Source organism: Protobothrops mucrosquamatus, unplaced genomic scaffold (assembly GCF_001527695.2).
Source record: "Protobothrops mucrosquamatus isolate PMUCROS unplaced genomic scaffold, P.Mucros_1.0 scaffold1123, whole genome shotgun sequence".
Lineage (NCBI taxonomy): Eukaryota > Metazoa > Chordata > Lepidosauria > Squamata > Viperidae > Protobothrops > Protobothrops mucrosquamatus.
In genome coordinates, this window is record NW_015387341.1 from 394450 (window position 1) to 411303 (window position 16854).

At 58.2% G+C, this 16854-nt stretch overlaps 4 protein-coding genes across 4 annotated transcripts; 1 reads left to right on the forward strand and 3 right to left on the reverse strand.

Moving 5' to 3' along the window:
- Positions 1-1373: 1373 nt before the first annotated feature.
- On the reverse strand, positions 1374-5838 carry PDPN (podoplanin). The gene is made up of 5 exons (XM_015820377.1): positions 5769-5838; positions 4531-4625; positions 4178-4262; positions 2446-2551; positions 1374-1380 (listed from the first exon to the last, which is right to left on the reverse strand). Exons 1-5 carry the CDS (start codon positions 5836-5838, stop codon positions 1374-1376), a joined length of 363 nt encoding a protein of 120 aa, XP_015675863.1.
- Positions 5839-7020: 1182 nt separating this feature from the next.
- LRRC38 (leucine rich repeat containing 38) lies at positions 7021-9033 on the forward strand. The gene is made up of 2 exons (XM_015820378.1): positions 7021-7630; positions 8780-9033. Exons 1-2 carry the CDS (start codon positions 7021-7023, stop codon positions 9031-9033), a joined length of 864 nt encoding a protein of 287 aa, XP_015675864.1.
- A 911-nt stretch (positions 9034-9944) lies between these two features.
- On the reverse strand, positions 9945-11948 carry CUNH1orf158 (chromosome unknown C1orf158 homolog). Its single transcript, XM_015820379.1, has 4 exons — positions 11838-11948; positions 11591-11704; positions 10735-10912; positions 9945-10150 (listed from the first exon to the last, which is right to left on the reverse strand). The coding sequence occupies exons 1-4, from the start codon at positions 11946-11948 to the stop codon at positions 9945-9947; spliced, it is 609 nt and encodes a 202-aa protein (XP_015675865.1).
- A 544-nt stretch (positions 11949-12492) lies between these two features.
- Positions 12493-16010, reverse strand: LOC107291384 (arylacetamide deacetylase-like 4). The gene is made up of 4 exons (XM_029284930.1): positions 15834-16010; positions 15033-15252; positions 14102-14165; positions 12493-13702 (listed from the first exon to the last, which is right to left on the reverse strand). The coding sequence occupies exons 1-4, from the start codon at positions 16008-16010 to the stop codon at positions 12928-12930; spliced, it is 1236 nt and encodes a 411-aa protein (XP_029140763.1). The 3' UTR covers positions 12493-12927.
- Positions 16011-16854: the final 844 nt, after the last annotated feature.

Genomic DNA, 16854 nt, shown 5'->3' on the forward strand with positions numbered 1-16854 from the left:
CCCCTTTCCTTCCCTCCCTCCCTTTCTTCCCTCCCTTCCTTTCCCCTTTCCTTCCCTCCCTCCCTTTCCTTCTTCCTTCCTCCCTTCCCTCCCTCCCTCCCTCCCTCCGAGTTGCCTCTCAGGTCCTCTTTGTTTGGATTTATTTGCATTTGATACATTTGTGTTGATGCATTTGATACGTTTGTGTCCCTTTCTTTGGTGAAGGACGGATCCGTGTTTATTTCTTGCTCGCCTTTATTGTTCTTATAAGTAACACAGGGCATAACCCGATACTCCTTCCTCCTCCTCCTCTTTTCCCCACCACGACAACGACCCTGTGAGGCAGGCCAGGCTCAGAGAGAGGGACTGGCCCAGAGTCACCCAGCCGGCTTTCCTTCCTGAAAAGGCAGGACTCCCCGTCCCCTTTCCTGCTTTTTCAGAGGGGAGCCCCTTTGCCCCTTTAATGTTCGTTTCCCCTTCTCCCGTTTCCCACCCTGGGAGAGAGGTCAGTCTCACCGGCCTGTTGTCTGGGGAGGGGGAGGGGGCAGGAAGAAGAACGGGGGGGGGGGAAGGGAGGCTCTCCCTGCTCTTCATCCAGGACCTTCACTTCTCTTGTGGGGGGGGGGGGCAGCCGGGGTCCCGCAGGGGCTTCCTTGGTTGGGGCAAATCCCTGCCCTCCTCGCTTCTTCTCCAGCATCCCCATCGCTAGAGCCCCCCCCAGGTCTCAAAGGGTGTTGCAGTTTTCACTGGCGGTGCCGTTGGTCGGTCGTTCAGTCGTTCTTCTGTGTTTGGGCCAGTCAAGGTTTCTGTGCAGTTGGTCAGCCTCAGAAGGAGAGTTACAAGAGAGTTTACCAGCCGCCTTAATCTGCTCCTGCCGTGCTCAGATTAGGCCAGTCTGCTGCCGGTGCAGCCAAACGCCTGTTTTGCCCAATGCTCGTTCTTTCATTTTGCAAATTAGTTTTTCTAATTCAGCGTTGTGCATCCTGCATCCCCACCAACTAGGCGGCACTTAGGATGCAGTTCTGCATTTATGACATTCTGGAGGAATTCACATTGAACTGGAGGAGAGGAATGTAGTCCAGGAAGGAAGCCGGAGAAGAAAGTGTCCCCTCTTAGGCTGCTGACAGCTGCATCCTGGGGGAGGGGAGGGACCGGCGTCTCCCTCCCAGATGATGAAGCAGAGTGAGGAAACCGAAGTGGGAAGAACACACCAGAGCGCTTCAAAAATATGTTTTTGAACAGAGTGGGAGATAACAGGAAACATTTCTCTTTGTAATTTGAATCAGAGCCCAGACAGAGCGTAGTAGTTCCAAGGCTGCCAGGTGGTGACACCGTTTTCCCCTGAAATCAGAAAGTGCCTTTGGGAAGCCAGGGTTCCCCCTCCTCAGCCAGGTTCAGGGCCTGCAAGAAAAGAAGGGAGCAGCACTTTAAGCCTTGTACTTTCAGGAGCTCAGGATTGCCCATGCAGCACTTTGTCCTTCCTCTTTTTCCTGTGACACCCCTGCGAGGTAGGTCTGGCTGGGCGGAAAGGACCGGCCCAAAGTCCCCTGCTGAGCTGGTGTGGCTAGGAGTGGCCTCTGCCTCACAGATGAACCAGGGGAACGCCAGACCCCTGGTTTCCCTCCCCTGAGCAAATGCCCCCCCCCCGAGACTCTGACCTCCTTTAAGGCCTTTCTCCGTTTCCTCCCTTTCTGATTTTGAAGCCACAATTAAAACCAACCTTTCAAAGGCTGGGGTTGTTTGTTTTTTTTAGCACTTGCGATTTAGTATCATCAGGGCTGAATTCCAGTGCAAACTTTGATGGTTTTCCACTATTCCAGCAGGCAGCCTTTTGTGTGTGAGGGGGGGGGCAGTTGAGAACTTAGCCAGTTTCTTGAGAGAGCTGAATGGATTTCCATCTGCTGGTCGATGTACAGAGAGGGGTGGAGTTTTACCTTCTGGCTGCCTCACTCAGTTCTGCAGTTCTTGAATTGAACTCGGCTCTTTCTTGCCCCAAGGAAAGCCCTCTCCCCCCCCCCCCCGAGCTGTTGGGCTCCAAGGAGTAGGGGGGCGAAGGGCAGAGGGGGCTCATGGAAACCCCGCTGCCAGCCCCTCTTGCGGCTTGCAGGAGTGGGGCTGGCAAATGGCAGCCCAGGAAATCCAAGTCGCCCTGCCCCCCCCTTGCAAGGGGAAGATAAATGGGGGGAAAGAGAGTCCAGGGTTTCAGAGAGGAGATTTCTGCATACAAAACTAACACACGTTGCTGCTTGTTTTCACCCCAGGTGGCTGAGAGGACTGAGAAGGAAGGAGAGCCACGGGGGGCCCTGAGAAGGAGGGCAGAAGCGGGGCCTTCCACCCCACGGAGACGTTTACGTTGAAATCATCCGAGCTGCTTCTCAGACGGAAGCTCCCCCTCCCCTGCCTCCAGAGCTGAGCCAGGGGACCTTCGGCCGTCCAATCCCCGCCCAGCCGCGTACTTACGAGTACCTGCCCGACATTTTCTTGGCAACGACGATCACGATCCCTGTGGCCACTCCGATAGCCGCAATGGTGCCAAGGATGATGCCGACCAAGGTGACCGTTTCCAGGTGGTCTGAGGGGGAAAGCAGAGAGACGAGCAGTGTCCCCAGGAACAAGTGTGCCTACTGTACAGGCCGAGGCCGGGTCCACTCGGAAGTAAGACTCGTGGGTTGAGTACGACTCCCGCACAGAAGAGAGGGCGCATCAGCCCATGGCGGAGCGTGGATCCCTTCGTCCTCTGCCAGCCAGGTTCGGGGTAGAGTGGGAGCTGGCACCCAGCGACCCCTGGCTAAGACTTACGGCTGGTATCAGGATTCGGTGCTCCCGGGGCCCCTCCGGGGGGGGGAGGCAGCACAACGGGCAGCCCTGCCCAGATCAGGGAAAGAGACACTCTTTCTCCGCCCGTCCCCGTCGCCTGGCAGGCCACAAGGTAAGCTGCTGCCGTTGCTGCTTTTTGAAGGGTCCTGTGGGAACGTTAATGGGGGTGGAGGGGGAGGGGCTTTTTCTGAAGGAAAACAGGGACTTTCTGCCTGTGTGGGCAACACTGCGCTAGAGTTCACCCAGAAGGAAGAAGCTGCATGGGCTGCCTTGGGGGCCCTGCTGCTTAGGTGCCTGCCTGTCCTCCTGCAGTCTGTAGTTGAGCTAATTAGGTTTACTTAATACAGTAAACATCGCCACAGTTAGCTTGCTGAGTCCGGAGGTCTGAAAGGTCAGCAAGGGACGGCACCCATTCGTGTGAACTCAGCAGGCCACCCTCAGTGCCCTTCTGTTGTTCTCCCCTCCCCACCTGTGTCCCTGCCGATGGCTTGCTTGGCGCCCTTGCCCTTCTGGACTATTCCTCCCCCTTTGCGCTCTGGGTGTCACAGGCTGCTGGGCCTGCTAAGCTCAGGGGGGTGGGTGTAGGGGCAATGCTGAGAGTCTGTCGCTTGTGGCTGGCAGAGTGGCATGTTTGCCCGTGTTCCCTTCCGACCCGTTTGCTGCAGTTTGTCTTTCGCATGCCAAGAGTTTTAAAAAGCCTGAATTTGCTGGGGGGGGGGGGGCTGTTCCGTGGGGGATCTCTCCCTAACTGTTCCTTACTTATCCCCCCCCCCCGCGTTCCGCAGTGTGACGTGTGGGCCGGTGAACGGGGCTTCTGGGTAGGGGCTCCCAGACCCTGAGACCTCCTGCCTCCGCTCCCTTCCCATCCCTCAGGAGCCCGAAAACCATCCCCTGAGGAAAACAGAGGAGACCCTGCTGTTTTCTGCTACTGGAGAGGAGGAGGAGGAGGAGGAGGAGGAGGAGGAGGAGGGGCAGCAGCAGCAGCAGCAGCAGCACTGCTTATGGGGGCAGCAGGTTCACGTAAGGATTGCGGTAATCCAAGAAAGCAACTTGATCGTCTCTGACCTCACTCCTTGAGCTTCAAGCGCATGACAGCAACCTGTTTTCTGCAGGCCTTTTGACCTGGGTGCCAGGGCTGGCACGGGGCCAGCTTGCCCCAAGGAGGGCACGGAGGAAGGCCGGCTAATCTGGGTGTTACCTGATCTGGCCTGTTCGTTATGTAACCCTTAACCCAGGTCGGCTTGTCAACAGGAGTTCACAAAGCATCAGCAAGAGAGGCTGACACGGGTGACAGGTGGTGTTTTGTGTGTTTTTTAAGAAAAATAATGTTTTCATGCTTACAAATTCCCACAATGGCCCCACATGCAGACCCACACCGTACCCTCCGAGGTTTTGGGCAGCTCTGTGTCCGTGGCGTTCTCCCCAAGGTCGCTGGAAGACGAGACGCTGTCTGTGGTCATCAGTGCCTGGAAGAGACAGCTGTCTGTTAATGCAGTCCCACCGGAGGCGGGGGTGGCCTCCTCAGCTTGTTTCTTTTACGGCCTGCCCAAATCAAGACGGTTGCAGCAGATTGAAATTATCCACAGCAGCGGTCGTGAATCGGCCTTCCCCCTGACCAAGTGCAAGGCCACCCCAGGGTGCACGGCTGGCCCTTTGCGTGGAGAGAGGGCCGGCGTCCCTAAGGGACCCCCACAAAGAGCCAAGAGGGGAGGGAGGGGCTTGCTTTGCACTCACCAGAGTGGGCACTTCGGAGTAGTCTGGGCCCTCGCTGGCTCCCAGAGGGGCCGTGCCCGGTTCCTCCTCCTCCTCCTCCACTGGCGCTGTCCTTGCTGAAGAGGAGACAAGAGCAGTAGCCAGGATGGGTGGTGGGCAGCGGGACAGATGTGCGGACCTTTGTGCCCCAGGGCACGGAGGGGTTGCGGGTCCCTCCCCACGGTGTGATTTTCCTCCCTAGTGCAGCTGTGAGTGGGGGGAGGAATCGGGGGGGGCTTTAGGGCTATCATGAGCCCAAGGCTTCGTGCAACCCGGAAGCCAAGATTTGGGGAGAAGCTTCCTTGAAGCAGCCCTGCCTCTTTTCACGCTTGAAAGCCCCCCAGTGCTTGGCAGGGAGAGGCTGTGCCAGCCCTGAAGGCCACCCCCCTTCCCCCGTTGGCTCTTGCCTCCTTCCTGGCCATTTTTTGCAGCAGGAGGGGGGGGGAGGAACGGGCCGGGCCAGCCTGCCTGCCTGCCTTTTGGGGAAGTGGGCATTTCTGAGGGAAGACCTGGAAGGAACCGGCTAATTTTTTTGACGGGCTTTGCATTTTAACAAGTAGCTACATCGTTTTTCTGCCCTTGCTCAGCTGTTCTTGAGCCTGGTTTCTGGTAAAGGTGCAGGACAGGCAGCCCCCCTCGGCCCCAGCCGTGGTTTGGCCACTGCAGCCGGAGGGCTAAAAGATGGATGGCGCCAGGGAAGGTTCAACGGAGCCCCAGGCTTTGTGAGGAAGCTTTCCTCTGGGTGATTGGGAGAACCTTCAGACCCATTAGGCACCGCCCCCCCCAGCAGCCCACCCCCCCCCACCCTGAGTGATTTGGTTGCAACATTTCCCAGCTGGATCCCGGAGGACCTGGGCTGATGTGCTGCAGCTTCGTTTCTGTTGCAAGCCTAATTCTTTTTCTGTGGAAAGCAGGCGCGGAGGTGGATTACTCACTGCCCAGCACAGTGCCAGGAACTGACCAAGCACATTCCCTCCTCCCCCAGCCTCACTTGACGGGGGGGGGGGGCTGAGGGGGCGGTCACAAAACGAAACTTCTGCCTGCAACTGTTCCACTGACTAAAATTCCAGGGCGTTATTCCGTTTTGGCTTCTTTATACTTTTAAAACTTGCATTTATGAATTGATTCTATAACGCTTAGCAGCCCTGAGCATTCCAGGAGGGGAATTGCCAAAAATACTGAATTTCCCCGGCGAGAACTGTGCCTTGCACCGTGCTTACCTTCCTTGGCAAAGATGCAGATGGTCACTCCGGCCACGAGGAAAATGAGGAGCCGTATTTTAATGGTCATTTTTGAATTCTTGTTCCAAAAGAAGCAGAGAAATTGGCCCCTGTCTGGCCCAGCGGAATCCCAGCCCGGGTTAATCTGGTTCCCCCACGGGCTTACTGGTCTGGCCAAGGTTTTGGGGTTTGAGCGTCCCGGGAAGGCTGCAGCTGCCGCTCTTCTGCTCTCCTGGCGGGCTTGACCGAGTGATGGACACAGCCAAGAAGGGATCCGCCTTACCCCTTGCCCTGTGACTGGGTGGGGTTCAGAGGGTCCCAAGGGGCGGGCCCTGCGTGCGCCCTCCCCACCTCTCAGGTTTAATGTTACAGGAAATTCAGAAGATCCTCCGTGATGAGGCAGGCGGGAAGATGAGGCAAGCAGAGGGGTGGTGGTGAAAGGAGACCCCTCCCTCCCTCCCTCCCTCCCAGGCAGGACTGCTGAGGGTTTTCTGTGGATAAAAAGCAGCCCCAGAGCAACCTCTTTGCAACAGCTTCATGGGGTTTCCCCCTTTCTGGCGAGAGACAAGGGGCTCCGGAATGGAGGGAAACACGGCCATCTGGGGGACGCTCCTCTGCTTAGGGACCCCCAGTGATCGCCCACTCGGCACGGAGGCCGCCTTCCCACCGCACGTTCTTCAACTGGGCTAAAACAGGGCTGAATGGATGGTGACTTGGTGCGATGCGGGATCCTCAGCCATTGTCTCGGCTCCTGTTTCATCCAGCTGGCTTCCTTGAAACCACCATGGTGTGGTGTGTTTGCGTGCACTTGCTTGTCGGGTAAACACAGCCCTTGGGCTTGGCTGACCTCGGTTTAAGGTTTACCTCTGTTGTGCGAATTCAGACAAAAGGAGTGTAAAGATTGCCTTTGCCAGTCTGGCCCCCGCGTGAGATGCACTTCCTTTTATTTCTTGAACCCAGGGCCTTCCTGGGTGGTAGCCACCCTGCTCCTGGCACAGCTTTCAGGGGCAGCCTCAGCGAGCCCCCTTCTCCCTCCCTCCCTCCCTCCCCCCCTTGCACGGGCTGCCTTCCCACCTCCTCTTGAGCGGCTGCTATGTGATCCAGGATACGTGATCTGCCATCTGGACCACACGCTTCCAACCACACTCCGCCCAGCTGCCTCACACGCCGCCGGGGCTGCCACCCTGCCAAGATGCCGACGGCTTCTCTGCTGGTGGTGACGGCTCTCCCGCGGCCTCGCTGAGCTGCCAGGATGCTGCCAGGCGTGCCACCCTTGGTCTTGCTCTGCCTGGCCTTCTCCTTGGGGCACCCCTGCCCGGCCACCTGCAGCTGCCCAGACTCTCACACGGTCGACTGCCGGGGCCGGGGGCTGCCCGGCGTGCCCACCCCGTTCCCCCTGGATGTACGGAAGCTCCTGATGGGCAACAACAGCATCCAGAGGGTCCCGGAGGACTTCTTCATCTTCCACGGCGACCTGGTCTACTTGGAGCTCAGGAACAACGCCATCGCTGCCCTGCCGGACGGGACCTTCGGCAGCTCCGGCAAGCTGGTCTACTTAGATCTGAGCTACAACAACTTGAGCCAGCTGGGCGCCGGCCTCTTCCGGTCATCAGAGCGGCTGGTCAAGCTCTGCCTGGGGAACAACCGCCTGGCCGAGGTGGACGAGGCGGCTTTCGCCAGCCTAGAGCAGCTCCAGGTGTTGGAGCTGAACCACAACCGCCTGCAGAGGCTGAGCGTGGCGGCCCTGTCCGCCCTGCCCAACCTCCGGGCCCTGCGCCTGGACGGCAACCCCTGGCTGTGTGACTGCGACTTTGCCGGCCTTTTCAGCTGGCTGCAAGAGAACGCCTTCCGGCTGCCCCAAGGTATGGATTGCTGGGAGGGGCCTTCCTGCGTGTGGGGGTCTTGATAGGAATGGGGTCTCCCCTGGGAGGTAGAAGCGGATTCCATCCAATCCGTGCGTGCGTAAGAGCGCCCTGGGCGCAGGGGTCTGAATTGGGCCCTCCTGTGCCAGTGGGTGAGCCGAGACTCCCTCCGGCCCAGGGCTTTCGAGCATCAACTGGCCTCTGCCATCCTCCCCCGCCCTACATTTCCTCAGCCTCCCTTCAGCATTTCTGAAGCCAGTGCGCCCCCCCCCCCAATGATCTGCCAGCTCTGCTCACCGGCCAGGCTCGGTCTAGCTGGCAAATGGGCTTCCTTGTCCTTGCCTCAGTCTCCCTGCTATCAAAGGCTGCCAACGTGTTTGGCATGTGTGTGTGTGTGGGGGGGGTGTTGATCAGTTCCTGTGGACGGGCAGTTCTGGGAAGCTGAGTGCCAGCCGGATGCCAGGCCGAACGGAAAGTGCCAACAATCTGGCTCAGGCAGCCACTTTGCGGGGGACTTCCTTCTCCCCCTCCTGTCTCTTCTTCTTCTCTCTCTCTCTCTCTCTCTCTCTCTCACACACACACACACACACACACACCAGTGGTGAGGATGCCAACTGGCAGACTGGAACCCAGGGAGCCACTGCTGCTCTTCTGCCAGGTAGCACAATTGCACAGGGTTGTGAGTCTGCCTAGGCAGCCTTGCGCTGAACCAGACAGGAAAAGCCACAATCACTAATGCTCACCTGACAACATTCCAGGGCCCTGGTCCTGGCTCTGCTGAGAGGGAAGGAGGCAAGGCCTGCCGGGGTCTTTGTGGAAGAAAAAAGCCTTGCCTGGAGACTCCTCTGCCAAATTCCCATCTGAGGAGGCGGAATCTCACAGCTGCCCCCTTCCCCACCCCCCACCCCCCAGGGGATCAGGCCTAAGTAGGGATTCCTTTTGTTGGGTGGCTTCATCTGCATCTCAGCATTTGGACTGCAGTGCTGAATAATTTGAGAAAGACAGAGGAAAAGAGTGTTTTTATCCAGTTTTGGGCTCAGCTGAGCGGTATTTTGGGCAGGGGAGCTGTGAATGCTACTCCTAAGAGTAAAACCACCTTACTCTGTGCCCCTCCTCCCCCCTCCCTCTCTGCCTCCTGCTGTGCTGCAGGTCTGGGTGAGATCCGGTGCTCCCTCCCCACGGAGGAGATCTCTGTGCCGCTCAGCGAACTCACGGAAGCCAGTTTCCGGGACTGCAGGTTCAGGCTGTCCCTGGTGGACCTCCTGATCATCGTCTTCTCCGGGGCGGCTGTCTCCGTCGCAGCCATCGTCTCCAGCTTTGTTCTGGCGCTGCTGGTGAACTGTTTCCAGCGATGCGCGCCCAGCAAAGACAACGAGGAAGAGGAGGAAGAGGAGGAAGGCTGAGTGCCCTTCCCTTTCCCTGCCCCCGCCTGCCTAGTTCAAAGGAGGCAAAGGGCAGCTCAGCCCCGTAGCTGAGGGCCGAGGAGCCCCGCCGAGGAAAGCCGGGTCAAGTCGTGGCGAGGTTGAGGGCGAACGCTGGCAGCTCCGACTCCAAAAGAGCATTTCTCCCTGAAGCTAAAATTTTCCTCCACCCACCCCCCAAATGTAGAGTCACGATGGTGACCAATCCAGTACGTGTCGCACCTGTGCAAAGTTGCGTCCTGTGATCTTTTGGTGTAAAAGTGACCGCAGCTGGTGCGATGTTGTGGTTATTAACTAGGTATGTGGGGGGGGGCACTCAAGTCAAATTCCAGGGGTTGGGGGGTGTCTTTGTTCCGCCTATTTATTTTTCCGTGCCCTGTTCCCCCCCCCCATGGAAAGTATTCCCAGCATCCTGCTCCCACATTGGGGCAGTCCTCCCTTCCCGTCCTAATCCAACTGCTGTGCCCCCCCCCCGCTCTGGAAAGAGGACAATCACGTCTCCTGGGTGCCCTCAGCAGCTTTATTTGGCCGGGGGGGGGGCGAGGAAGGGGAGCCAGAGGGAGCTCAAAGCCACAAGTGGCCTCAAGGTTCCCTGAAGCCCTTCTCGGCGGAAATCCGTGCAAACTTCACTCCATTTTCTAGGTCCCTGGAATTGTGGTTGAGCTCGGAAGGCATTAAATCCTGAACGGATGCCGGAAGCGGTTCTTTGAACTCCTCCCTGTATCCTCCTCTTACCGGGTGGCCTGTGGGAAAGCTCTGCTGATGAAGGCAACAAGGTTTTGATTTGTGGTTTATGGCTCCGGTTCCCTCACCGTAAATCTTCCAGCTCTCTTTTATCCCCCTCCCCTGCTTCTCCTGCCCCTGCCTCTCAGAGAAGAATGCCCCTCCTTCTCTCAGGCAGGAGCATCCAGGCTTCTGGGCAGCCACTGCTGGCGGCTCTGCTCCAGGATGCGCCTGGTGTCCGGCCGCTGGCGAGGGGCGTAGGCCGAGGCGGGAGGCTTGGGGTAGGAGCTGTGGTAGACGGTCTGGGCCACTTCCGTCTCTTTGCGATGCCAGGCTTTCATCAGGTGCTCCACAAGCCCATAGTTGGTTGGGGGCTCTGAGGAGGAGGGAGGGAGGGGAAGCAAAACAAAAGGGAAAAGGTGAGGGAAGGCGAAATGGGAGAGGAGGAGGAGGAAGAGGAGGAGAAGCAGGGACCGTAACTGTTCCCAAATAATTGTTAGACCAGGGATCTGAGCAGCGATAGAGGAGCTGAGGGAGTGAAGACCACTGAGGATGAACCAAGGCAGGTGGGTCTTTCCTCCTGCATGCTGGTGGGGGCCCTCGGGACAAGGGGGCAGTCTTTCGGTTCTTTGGGGAGGGGGGGGCTGATGTGACCATCCCCAGGACTACCATGTCAGACCGCCAGCATCCATTGGATAGCCAAAGTGTCAATCGTGTTTGTAGGCAGAGACTATTTCATCCCGATCTGGTAGCCCTGACTCCACCCAGCAAGGATCGGGACGCCCCCCTTCCCCCCCCCTCTGGAGACCTGCTTTAATTCCTACTTGTCCCATCGCAGCCGGCTAGTCCACCTGATGGTCTTGCAGATTCCACAGGTGTTCCTTGAGACCCCTGCCCAGTTTTCTATCTCAGGAGCCCACCACCCCACCCTTCACTGCCCTCCGTCCTCCCGGAACCTACCAACGAGGGGATAGTCTGATTTCTCTGGCGTCCATGCCAGTTTGTGCCTGTGCCATTTGCGGAGTGGAGGCAGCTGGGGGTTGTGGCCGTGTCTGTTGTATTGGTCGTCATACTGGGAGACCAGGTGCTGATGCCTGGCCTCTTCACAGTGGGTCAAGATATACTTCCTTGGCAGGCCCTAAAAGGCAACGAGTGGCATTTTAAGGTGGTGGGCCTGGCGGAAGAGCAGGCTGCAAGTGCCCCTCCCGTCATGCCTGGCTAGGCTGATGAGGTGAACTGAGACTGGTGGAACTGGGCTGGGGAGGGCAGAATCCTGAGTCAGACCTTGGTGACTGTTTGGGACAGTCATGTGGCCAAAATGTCATGGCCTGCCTGAATGGAGCCAGGGTGGCTCTGGGGGCTGTGAGGGGACTACAAAGCCCAGAGGCAGGGAGCTTGGGAGGGAAGAGCATCCAGAGGCTGGTCTGCGGGGGGGGGGGGGGGGGGGGGGGGGGGGAGGCGCTCGGGACTAAACGTAAGAGTAGCTTTTGTGTTCCCTGCTGAGTTTGGTTTGCTTTAAACTTGATTGGTTTTTGTTGGGTTTTCTTGGTGTGTAGTTCAGCCCCTCGGGTTAGTGTCTGGCTTAGTGTATTGTGCACACCCAGGAAACGACTCTCTCCTCTGCCACTGTCAAGTGCAAGGCGTGAGAGCAGCCCATATGGGGCTCAGTGTGAAAGAGGGCGGCAGGAACCGGGGCCCTCCTTCTCAACCCTGGCTGGAATCGCAAAGCCTTCCCAGTCCAGCCAGGACGTGGAACTAAAAGGCCCCACGGGGCAGAGGAGGCCCCAGGCTTGTGATCAGGACTCCCATCACTCACTTCCAGCCGCTTCATAAGCCTCCGCATCACGGTTCGGTCCGGGGTCCCAGTGGGGAAAGGAACAAAATCTTGTTTGAAGGTGCTTTGACCGGTCCCCTCATTATCGCGGACAAACTAAAATAACCCAGATAAGCAGACATCATAGAAACAAGCTGAGATCGCCCACGCTGGGTTCCCCCTCTGGGAACCCGCAGATCCTGATTTCCTGTGCCAACTGCCTTGATGTCCCCCCCCCCGATTTTCTTACCTTCCTCCTCTCCTCCCCCCAGTTTCCAATCAGCACTTTGGTCGAGTACTTTGGCTCCACCTTCCAGCTTGGGAGGGTGCATTCCTGGACATCTCTGCATAGGTTAATCATGATTTCCCCCCCCCCTTTCTCCTTCTAGGGGCTCCTCTCTGAGCGGAGAGTTGGGCCTTTGTGGCATTCCTTCATCTCAGGTTCTCCATTGTTGCCCATCGCCTTGGTTACCCTCCTGTGACACGCGGTAATGGGAGATTCTGTTGCGATGCAATCCCTGGGCTTGTTCTATGGGGTCCAGGGCTATGGGGCCAGATACGTAGGGGATGCTTCTAGTTGCTTGCAAAGTCTGGCTGAAAATCAGGAGGATAAACGGAACTAATTAAAGTACGTCTCATGTTGGGGAGCCTCTTCTATCTGCATGTGGGATGCAGCTCAGTGCCGCTGTTAGTGCAGCCTTTCACGCGCAGAAGCCGAAAGCAACGTCCTCTGTAGATTCTTTGTAAAGGTTTCCAGCTTTTTTTGAGCCTGAACCTGGTTAGTTACCTCCTTTGCAAAAGGATTATGTACAAGACTAAGTTGCCATGTTAATATAACAGAGCAAGTTAGCTCTATTTTATTCCTGAATTGCAGCACACAAATCTGTAAGGCCATTTCCATAATGTTGTTTCTAACATTTATTATTTAGTCTCCCAAATAATCTGAGTCTCAAGTCAGCGTGCAAATAAAACAAAATGAATGCCATGGAACTCTAAGTGAAATACCACAATGAACCAACCATTCGGAATAACAGCCCATTAAAACAGCAGACACTGAATCCAGTACCATAGGACAGTCTGATGTGGTTGCTTCTCGTGGCCGCCATGCTGGCATGAAGCCGGCATGGACACCCCACCCCCCCGTTCTGCCCGAGAGAAGGTCACTCCGATCTCTTCTCCGTGATGGGAAGCCTGGAGAGCCTCTGCCTCCCCCCTGCTTGGCCACTGCTCAGGCTCCAGAGCAATTCAGCCTTTTGTGCTCAGGCTGGTCCCAACTGGACTGAATCGGTGACAGATGTATGTCTTCTACCTCCCGACTCAATATTGTTATTCTTGTTATTTCATAAGCCTTTAATGAAGCTGACAATATCATCCACCCCCTTTTTCCCAGATGGGAAACCGAGCCAGCCTCTCTCAAAAAAGTCTATAATCCCATGGAATCCGTTCGCCAGGTGGAGCCAGGTCACCGGGACACGCTGCTCTTCCAGGCGCTTCCTGTAGAGCAGACCGTCGTCTCTGAGGACGTCGTATTCGCAGGTCAGGATGAAGGTCTTGGGAAGCAGCCGGAGGACAGCCTCCTCCGCCAGAAGCGGTGAGCATTCGGGCAGAGTCAGGCTCTCAAGGGCCTCGCAGACGTCTTCTCTCGAAGAAAGGCAGGCGGTGGGCTTGTAGCCCCTGGCTTTAAACCCTTCCGGGAGGAGGTCACCGCTCAGCCACTTCCTGTACTGCGCTTTCAGTTTCAGCGGGACGTGCGACCCTTCCAAGACGTCCCCCAGGCGCGAAGCGTCTCCCGTCGAGCGCTGCAACAGGTAGAAAGCGGCCCGTTCTCGAAACAGAAGCGGCACGGCACGGTTCTGCTGGTAGGAAGGCAGGTTGAAGTCGACCGCTTGGAGAACGGGGCAGAGGAGGATCTGAGCATGCACCTTGGTGGGGCCCGATCCACTTGCTAAGATTTGGCAGACCCTGGCAGCAAGATTCCCGCCCGCCTCATTTCCAGCAAGGATGACCCGGCTGCTGTCCACCCCGTAGTCCTCGGCAACCTTCAGAAAGTGGGTGGAGGCAGCAACGCAGTCGTTGAGCTGGGCGGGGTGTCTGTGCTCAGGAGCCAAGCGGTACCTGCAGGGAACAAGAAGGGCCACATAAACCAGGGGAAGACTTTGACCTGCTCCCTCAAGAGGCAGAGAGAGAGATCCCCGTGGTGGTTGACTACCAGCCTCCTCGGATGGGAAGCAGAAACCCTGGGCAGTAAGGAAGAAGCCCCTCCTCGGGGGGGGAGCTTGGTTGACCCCAAATTGGGAAAGACTTTAACTTCTCCTTCAGGGCAACGGGGCTGCCCCCAAGGGGGAGTCTTGCCCCATTTGCTTAGATCAATGCCCTTCTGTTTTGTTGGGGAGCTTCGCCCAAGATTAGTTGGGGATGTGGCCTCGCAAAGCTGGTGGCCCATTCTCTTGGGCTGCCTCCTCTGAACTCTCAGGATCTGGGGTAAGATTTCAAAACCCATTTGGGATGACTTACGCCACGGACACAACCACTGAGTCGCTTTCTCTGGCCAAATAGCAGCAGAGGTGCTCCTGGCTCCCTGAAAAACAGGTTATTTGCATGATTGACTGGAAGGACAGTCAGCGCTTGCCAGCCCTGCCTCACGCATCTCCTAAACGCTGCCAGCCACCACTGTGGAAACCACCCCCAAATAGTTTATCAAGATCCTCCAGTGCCTGGTGGGCATGAAGGAGGCGAAGCCTCTCTTTTGGATCCCTTTCTTTGAATCAACTGGTTGCTTACGAAGGGATCCAGCGATTCAGTAGTCACACACGGAAAACCTTTTTTTTTCCTGAATCTGACCCATTTTCTGAGTTGGATCAGTTTACTTTGGCAATTCTGTTCTGAAACCCAAATAGAGTAAATTTGGAGGTCTGATCTGAATTATTCAGTACAATCAATATAGCATTACTGCGCCTGAGTCAGATCTAGATCAGCAAAGAATAAAAAATTCTCTCCCTCCCCTCTCTCTCTTCCTCCCTCCCCCCCCCTCTGTGTGTGTGTGTGTTTACTTTTGCTAATGTGCAGGAATTGAATAATACAATGTTGGGCCAAATGCTGCCTTTCACCTTCTGGGAAGTTTTCTTGCTGTTTCTGTCCTGGAGACCTTCAGAGCCTCCCTTTTGTCTCCCTCTCCTGGGTCTTCCCATAGCTCTGCTACGTTCAACCTCCCCCCCCCGCCCCCCCCGGGTCTTTTCTGGGAGCTGTGCTGTGGAGTGGGGGCGGTGGGGCGCCTGTAGGGATGGTGTCCCCAAAGGCAGCCCCTCCCGCAGTCCTCTCCCTCCCGAAAGGGGCTCCCTCACCCCAGTCTCTTCTCCTTGCGCATCAGCCTCGGTTTCGGCTAGATAGGAGATCCCCGCGTTCCTCTTCCTTCGGAGGAAGCTGACCTCCCGGCGACGCGGCTCACCCAAGCTGCCGAAGATCCAGCCCCCTCCGTGGAAGTACACGACGCCCTTCCTCGGGCCAGCGGCCGAGGGCGCTTTGGGCCGGTATATCCGGACGGGGATCCCCTCGAAGGCGGCGTCCTGGACGCAGAGGGCGGGGTCTCTCCTCCTCGTCCGGGCGTTGCGCACAAACCGGACGAACTGGATCTGGGTGCAGAGGCGCAGGTTCTCCAGGATCCGTCCCTTTCAGGGGAGCAAAGCAGGCGCTGGAGCGGCTGGCCGCAGGCAAAAGGCAGCCTGCTCCGGGCCTGACTCGGAAGCCCCTCAGAAGCCCCCCCCTCTAACAAAGAGGCGCCTCGCACCTGCGGGAAGCTCGGCTTGGCCCCGCGGGGCTCCTCCGCCTCCCCGCACTCCCTTCAGGGGTCTGGGCGGAGCCCTTAAAGCCCGGAGGCTGTAGCGAGGGGTCTCTCTCCAGGGTCAGCGGTGCCGCTCGCCCCGGGCTGCCCTTAGAGACGCCCGAGAGAGGCCGGTGTTTGTGCGGGCCCCGGGACGCCCAGCTTGGCTCGGCCGGGCTCCCGAGAGGGGACCCCCGTCCGGCTTCGTCAGCCCGGGAGGGGCGCAGGCGGGGTCCCCACGACGCCCCCCCCCGCTCTGGCCACTCTCCGCGCAGCAGCAGCGCCGCCGCTGCCGCTCTTCGGCAGAGCCTTTCCACCCGTAGGGCACGGGCCGCGGCCCGGCACTTGCCTGCCTGCCTGCCTGCCTGCCTCCCTCCCTCGGGGACTCCCGGGCGCTCGCCCGCCCGCCCGCCTGCGCCGGCAGCTCACCAGGACCGCGGCCCCGATGCGGCAGGCGTGGATGACGCGGAGCCTGGCCGGCTGCTCCAGCCCGGCTGGCAGCTCGGAGTTGGTGGCCTCGAAGTAGATGCTGCCCAGCACCAGCAGGATCAGGGCTGCCAGCCCCGCCGCGCCCGCCAGCGCCAGCAGCGCCTGCGGGAAGCCCATCGGGGCGCCGGCCGCGGACGGAGGGAGGAAGCGCCGCCGCCGCGCTCGGCCTCGGGCTTCGCGGTCGGGGCGGAGCGCCCTCGGACCACACCTCCCGTCCTGCTCGGCCCCTCGCCGGATTCAGGCGCGGCTTGTTGCTCGGAGGACGCCGGTCGAGCCCCGCCCGTGCAGCCCCACCGGCGAGGACCGGGGGGGGGCTGAATCTGACCCCACCCCGCTCGCCAAGCAGAGGTTCCCGCTGTTACTGGAAGGAGCCCCTCGTCCTGGCCTCGGTAACCGGGCAAGCAGCCGTTCCCACCCCATAGGGTTGGAGGGCTCCCGCTGGGGGTGGAGAGGACCTCCGTGTTGCAGACCTCCAGTTCTGCCCCCGAGAGGGATTGCGCTGGACAGTGTGGAAAAATTGAGGGGGGGAGCAGAGGCAGGAAAGCCCCCCCCCCGTTGTCCCCAGTCATTCTCTTTCTGTTCTTTCTGGTTGTGGCTCTTGCATCCTGTGCTGTTCCATCCCCTACGCTGGGCTGGGAGTGGGATGCTCTGAGCAATAATTTTGCCTCCTTTTCTTTCCCTCCTTCCTTCCTTCCTCAGCCTTCCCCTTGGAGTTTCACGGCTGTGGACCCGAAGAGTCTTAGAACTGCATCTTAAAATGCAATAGACTTAAGAGCGGCACTAAAATACTTCCTAGGAAACAGGCTTTTCTTTTTTTTGAAAAGTGAATATAAAGTGGGGACAGGGAGGAGATTGCAGATCAGTAGAAAATTCAGCCCTTCTGCCCAGGGCCTGTCCAGGCTTACCAGAGGACCAGAGCCTCGACCTTCACAGTTCCATCACGAGGCGGTGAATCGCTCCT

Coding starts and splice junctions, on each gene's coding strand:
- LOC107291384 (XM_029284930.1), bottom strand. CDS start 16,010: ATGGGCTTCCCGCAGGCGCTGCTGGCGCTGGCGGGCGCGGCGGGGCTG. Junction 14,166..15,032: donor CTGGATCTTCGGCAGCTTGG/GTGAGCCGCGTC, acceptor CCTGTTTTTCAG/GGAGCCAGGAGCACCTCTGC. Junction 13,703..14,101: donor TCAGTGGTTGTGTCCGTGGC/GTAAGTCATCCC, acceptor TGTTCCCTGCAG/GTACCGCTTGGCTCCTGAGC.
- PDPN (XM_015820377.1), bottom strand. CDS start 5,838: ATGACCATTAAAATACGGCTCCTCATTTTCCTCGTGGCCGGAGTGACC. Junction 4,626..5,768: donor CTGCATCTTTGCCAAGGAAG/GTAAGCACGGTG, acceptor TCTCCTCTTCAG/CAAGGACAGCGCCAGTGGAG. Junction 4,263..4,530: donor ACTCCGAAGTGCCCACTCTG/GTGAGTGCAAAG, acceptor TGTCTCTTCCAG/GCACTGATGACCACAGACAG.
- CUNH1orf158 (XM_015820379.1), bottom strand. CDS start 11,948: ATGATTAACCTATGCAGAGATGTCCAGGAATGCACCCTCCCAAGCTGG. Junction 11,705..11,837: donor GGGGGGAGGAGAGGAGGAAG/GTAAGAAAATCG, acceptor GGGTTATTTTAG/TTTGTCCGCGATAATGAGGG. Junction 10,151..10,734: donor ATCAGACTATCCCCTCGTTG/GTAGGTTCCGGG, acceptor CCTCCTCCTCAG/AGCCCCCAACCAACTATGGG.
- LRRC38 (XM_015820378.1), top strand. CDS start 7,021: ATGCTGCCAGGCGTGCCACCCTTGGTCTTGCTCTGCCTGGCCTTCTCC. Junction 7,631..8,779: donor CGCCTTCCGGCTGCCCCAAG/GTATGGATTGCT, acceptor GCTGTGCTGCAG/GTCTGGGTGAGATCCGGTGC.